The sequence below is a fragment of the Silene latifolia genome, chromosome 6, assembly GCF_048544455.1.
Source record: "Silene latifolia isolate original U9 population chromosome 6, ASM4854445v1, whole genome shotgun sequence".
Taxonomy (NCBI): domain Eukaryota; kingdom Viridiplantae; phylum Streptophyta; class Magnoliopsida; order Caryophyllales; family Caryophyllaceae; genus Silene; species Silene latifolia.
The window spans coordinates 36,284,400-36,291,010 of NC_133531.1; the positions used below are offsets into that span (position 1 = coordinate 36,284,400).

The following is a 6,611-nucleotide window of genomic DNA, read 5'->3' on the forward strand; positions in this document are numbered from 1 at the left end:
TTGAATTGGAAGCACACAAAGTTTCAAAAAAGAAATAGGGAAGAAAAGTTGAATAATTCGAAAAAGGAAATAGAAAATGCTATAATAGAATTTAAAGACCGAATTTCTAATGAAGTTATTATAGTATTATTGGTTGTTGTTAGTACCTCTGGAAGACCTGGTTTGCGGGTTATACTTGGGATTTTGTTAATATTTTGATGATCATATTAATCTTACACTTATATAGTAATATGTTATATTGCACATGTCATCCTCATAAACAACTTATTGTGCTTCTCATAAAATCATCACACACCCCATATTATACTTTTACAAATGTTAGACATCTTCTATCCTAAAAGATCATATCACGTTAACTCGCTCTTTTAAGTGGAAGTAGGGGTCCTCTACCCAATTGCAATTTTGCAACTACAAAAAGATGACAAACCCACATTTTAATTCCATATCCAACCCCCATAATCCCATATACTTCCCTCTTCAAATCTAAGTATCTAACTAACATATCCCCCAACTTCATCTTATTATTATAATCCAAAACAATAATAATAATAATAATAATAATAATAATAATAATAATAATAATAATAATAATAATAATAAAACATCTCTAACAAATAAACTCCCCCTCCAATTACCCAACTTTGCTAGAAAAAAAAAAAACGAAAACAACCATACATTAAGCACGAAATCATAATCATTAACTAATCATCATGCCTCCGCCACAAAACTCAACCCCATTCAAACACCTCAAAAACCCCTCCACCTTACTCTCCCTTCTCCGCCACTCGAACCCAAATGACACAACAAATAAACGAACCAAACACCCCTCGAAAACCAGCAGTAGCGGAGGCCTACTAAAAATGTTCAAACTATTCCCCCTACTAACCTCCGGTTGCAAAATGGTAGCCTTACTAGCCGGGTCCAAATCCCACAGACGAGCCATGATCGCGGACCACGCAACTATCGGGACCCTATTTGGGTCCCGGCGTGGTCGGATCACGCTAGCCATCCAAGAGGACCCACATAGTCTCCCATTCTTTGTCATAGAATTACCGATTTTGTCCTCGTCTTTTCATAAGGAAATGGCGTGTGATATTTTACGAGTTGCACTCGAAAGCGAGACGAAAACGCATAAGAAGAAGTTAATGGAGGAGTTTGTATGGGCAGTTTATTGTAATGGTAAGAAAGTTGGGTATGGTATTAGACGGAAACAATTGAGTGAAGATGATGTTCATGTTATGAAAATGTTACGTGGTGTGTCTATGGGTGCGGGTGTTTTACCTTCTTCCCATAATAACAATAATAAAAGTAATAAAAATAATCATAATTATGATCGTAATCGTAATTATGAACACGATTTCGAGGTTAATTATGAAGAGGGTGATTTGGTTGAAGAGAAAAGTAATGATAATGGAGATCAATTAACGTATTTAAGGGCAAGATTTCAAAGAGTTGTAGGGTCTAAGGATTCTGAAGCGTTCTATATGATTAATCCTGATCATTCTGATGGTCCTGAGTTAAGTGTTTTCTTTGTTAGAGGTTCTTTTAATTAATTATTTTGTTGTTTTTTTTTTTTTTTGATTTTTTTTAGATTGAGAGTGGAATTTTTACTGATGATGATATTATTGGACACAAATGATGTCATTATTATTTATAATTATGATAAACATATCATAGTCACGAAGTTACTTTATTGGAATTTGGATAATACTGCATCTGTTTTGGGCATTTATATATAGCTATTCCGTATTTGACTATTCATTTATTCATTTATTTTGTTTCCTTTTGCTTCTAATGAGTAAATTGATCATCCACATCCATTATTGTCAGCTTGGCAATTTGACATTCATTAACAATACTATCGCTCTCTCTTCTCTTCTTGGTCTCTTGTGTCTAAGCAAATGACCAAGCAGAGGTAAATAATGGCCAGAACAAAGTAATAGAACGTATCAGAAATGATAGATAAATGGTTAAAATATTTTCATTTCTGATATTACGATGCTACTCTTCAACTTCTTGCTTAGCTCAAATAATTTAGTTTAATTTAGAGTATATACTTTAATAGATACGGAGTATTTTCTTATTATTAACACCAATTAATTTTAGAGTAAAACGTAACTCCACTAAATAACTTAGATATTTTGTCTATATTCATATTTACTTCTATGAGTATGTATGTAATATGTTGCATGAAACACAACAAATTATGAAAGTCGATGATTTGATAGGGGCGGGCCGTAATAGTGGGACACAATAACGTGTTCGAGTGGGTGGAGGGGCATGGTCGAACGCATTTGGTTTAACTAATACATATGTGAAAGAGGGAGATTATTAAGAATTTCACAAATATATGCACAACATCAAATCGCCTCGAATCAGTGAAAGTTGGGTTGAAGAAGTTAGTTACTCCGTATAAGTAAACTTATCTCTTCTACTAGTTTTATAACAAAATCTCAGTTTACATTAAGCATTTTTTGATACATATACCACTTTTTTTCCCGATTTATTTTACTTTACATCAATTTGGGTCAACTTTTCATAATTACCATGTTCATACTTCATACTGCTGTATGGTTATCGGAAATGTGAGTAATGTAAAGTGGGGAGCAAAGCGAGCATGGCCAAGCATGTGCCTAAGCTATTCACGCATTGGGTCATTCACTGTTACTTACGTGTGGAAAGTGGTTGTATGCATTATTTTAATAATTCCATAGTTTCAACGCTTCAAATATAACAATAATGTTCCATTCTTAAAACTTAACCTAATTCAAATCATAAAGTTGATTCAAATCCATGATCGTTGTCACAAATTCAGCCAAAATTAGCTGCAGAATTTCCATACATTAACTTTGGTCGTCCCATGCTGCCATGTTGTATATATACTTCGTGTTGGAAAAAATTCCGAATGATAAGGAAGACGGACCGGTACAATAATAAAACCACCTGGAAATTTGTTGGAGAGTCGCGTAATAAATCAGCTCTCCTCAAGACGATTCACGCCCTCCAAATATTTGAGGAGTTAATAGCGCGTCGTCCCAGGATAAAACCCCAACTAAAATAATACTCTCTTATCTGCGTATAAGAGAGAAGAAGCTCACACACAAGGAACACTTGACAATTTGTAAAAACTTGGGAAGAATGTTAGCTTTTTTTATGTAAAGACCACCGTATATTTTTCTCTTATTGCCAAACTCAGAGCTTACTACCATATTTATATATAAGCTCCACTAAAAACGTCAAAACATACGTTATTCAAAAGATCAAGTAAATCTCAGCATTAAAGCCATAAAAGGACGTTAGCAAATCAAATAATGTAGAAATTGTGTGGTCAAAAGCACTAATTACACATTAGTGATAATCATAGTAATCCATTGTCATATAACGGCCAAAGACCAAGGTTTACAAATGTTGAAGATCCTTTTTTAAATCCATGCATTAAAACTTACGCCTTATATAAATATTTAAATTTAAATGCAAATATTTAGTAAAGAAACATTTATAACTAGAAACGGAAATAGTAGTATTTATCTTTAATAGAAAATATATTTAATTTAATTTATATATTATTATTAATTTTATTTTATTTTTATTTTTTTTTGTTAAAATATATAACATTCCCCCACTTATTTTAACAAAAAATTAACTCACAAATGTCACAAGATATCACGCATCATAGAAGTGGCTCCGCCTTTAAACCTCTACTAGTGTTTTAGTTAGCCCCGTACTAGAATCAAAGTGGCACCGCCTTCAAACTTTGACTTCTCAAAGGCACGTAGGAAACCTCACACACATGATATCTTAAGTGTTCCAAGCTTCAAAGGTCTGCACGTTATGGCCATGTGCACAATCCTGGTATTCATGAGTGTATTTAGAGAATGTGCCCCCATTCTCATAGAAGCGGCCTCACTCCGACACTCATATAGGTGACCCATCAAGAATGCACTCGTGGCCAAGCATTCCGCCCACACGAGCTATGGGTCATTAAGAGCAAAGCCAAATAATATTAATCAATTTCTCATACAAAAAAAAAACACTTTGCTCAACCTTATCAACGCCACAAGTATACATGCCTGCACCATAGGGAGGGACGTAAATAATAATAATCATCATAATATAAAAAAATATATACATAGGCATGTCACCCGTCATCATATGATTCGTTTTTCCCTTTCCAGGGTATCCTCATATATGACTAAACTCATCTTTGGGCAAAAGTCCCATCCCCCTCGATGCTTTCCAAATTTTCTCTCTAGCTAGAGCTTTAGTCAATTGATCAGCTATATTCTCTTCTGATCGTACATGGCTAACATTTATAGCGCCATTGGACAAATGTCCTCTCACAATACCATGCATCCGTCTAACAGATCGGGATTTACCATTATAGTACAAACTATGTACTCTGCCAATAGCTGCAGTACTGTCACAATGAAGTAAAATAGGAGGCACTGGTCTATCCCACATAGGAATATCATGTAATAAATTACGCAACCAATTTGCTTCATCACTAGCATTTGACAAAGCTATCAACTCTGCCTCCATAGTAGAATGAGATATAATTGTTTGCTTTTTTGATCGCCAACTCACTGCACCACCACCTATCAAAAACACAAAGCCACTGGTAGACATGGTGTCTCCGGCTAAAGAATTCCAATCGTCAAGATAACCTTCAAGTATAGGAGGGTGCCTTTTATACATAATACCATAGTTAATAGTTTTCTTTAAATAACTCATTAACCGTTCAATAGCAAACCAATGTTCATGACACGGTCTACTAGTAAAACGACTTAACACACCAACGGCATAACTAATATCAGGTCTAGTAGTGTCACAAAGATATCTCAAACTACCAATAATTCTAGAGTATTCTTTCTCGATTTATCACATCATAGTCATTCATGGTCGGATATAATTGAATATGAGAATCAAAAGGAGAATTTCTTGGCTTATAATCAAAGTAATTAAATTTTTTCAACATTTTTTCTACATAGTGAGATTGATCGAGAAAAATTCCATTAGAACACTTATGAATTTTCATACCAAGAATTACACTAGCTTCTCCCATATCTTTCATGTCAAAATGTTTACAAAGCATTTTCTTAGTATCAACTATAATGGTCATGTTAGTACCAAAAATGAGAAGATCATCCACATATAAACAGATTATCACACTATCATTAAAAACTCTTTTATAATAAACACACTTATCACTCTCATTAGCATAAAAACCATTGGCTAAAACACAATCATCAAATTTTTTATGCCATTGTTTCGGAGCTTGTTTTAACCCATATAAAGATCTTGTTAGTTTACATACTTTATTTTCCAAGCCAGGTTGCACAAAACCTTCGGGTTGTTCCATGTAAATTTCCTCATCTAAATCCCCATTTAAAAATGCAGTTTTTACATCCATTTGATGAATAAAAAGATTATGAAATTAAATGCAACCGCAATCGAGTCCTAATAGAAGAAATTTTAGCAACCGGAGAATAAGTATCGAAAAAATCAATATCTTCCTTTTGTCTAAAACCTTTAATAACAAGTCTAGCTTTAAACTTTTCAATACTACCATCTGGTTTCCTTTTTCTTCTAAGTACCCATTTATTTCCAATAGGTTTGCATCCGGGTGGTAAATCAACTAAAACCCAAGTATTATTAGACATCAAAGAGTCCATCTCATCATTCACAGCCTCTCTCCAAAAATTAGCATCAGGTGATGAAAAAGCCTCGACAAGGGAATTAGGTTCATTATCTATCATGCATATAATATTGTCCTCAAAAAGATAACTATCTTCTACATAATGAAGCTCAAAATCAGGACCAAAATCTTTTGCAATTCTAGGTCTTTTACTCCTTCTTAAGTCCTTTTCTTGTACTAGTTCATGTGTAATTGAGGGTCTAGGATCGCTCACAAAGTTTTCGTTAGAAACTTTATCACCCCCACTATTTCCAAAAGGAAATTTATCTTCATGAAAAATAGCATCTAATGACTCAATAACAACATTATTTTCCAAATCCAAAAATCTATAAGCTTTACTATTATAAGAGTAACCAATAAAAGCACATCTAGTAGCTCTAATTCCTAACTTGTGAATTTTAGGATCGGTCTTACGAACATAAACCAAACAACCCCATATACGAAAATAACTAATGTTGGGCTTATAACCTTTCCATAATTCAAATGGTGTTAGTAAAGTCTTTTTACGAGGTATCCTATTCATCACATAATTACCTGTCAAAATAGCTTCTCCCCATAGGTTTTTAGGTGCACTAGCATGTACTAGCATAGAATTGGTCAAACCAATTAAGGTTCTATTTTTCCTCTCCGCTACGCCATTTGACTCGGGTGAATAAGGTGGGGTCACTTCATGAACTATTCCTAAAGATTTTATATAATCTATTAACCCCAAAGAAGCATACTCTAATCCTCTATCACTACGAAAACATTTTATTTTCCTTTCAAAACGATTCTCAACTTCACTTATAAAGGTTTTTAGCCTATCAAAAGCGTCACTCTTATTTTTCATCAAGTAAACATAGGTAAACTTTGAATAGTCGTCTATAAAGGTTATAAAATATCTTTGTCCACCTCGTGTTAATATTCCTTCAAACTC

At 33.8% G+C, this 6,611-nt stretch overlaps 1 protein-coding gene across 1 annotated transcript; it reads left to right on the forward strand.

The window, feature by feature from the left end:
* The first annotated feature begins 318 nt into the window (after nucleotides 1-318).
* On the forward strand, nucleotides 319-1,713 carry LOC141586719 (protein MIZU-KUSSEI 1). The gene has a single exon (XM_074408027.1). It carries the CDS (start codon nucleotides 711-713, stop codon nucleotides 1,551-1,553), a length of 843 nt encoding a protein of 280 aa, XP_074264128.1. The 5' UTR covers nucleotides 319-710; the 3' UTR covers nucleotides 1,554-1,713.
* The last annotated feature ends 4,898 nt before the right edge of the window (nucleotides 1,714-6,611 follow it).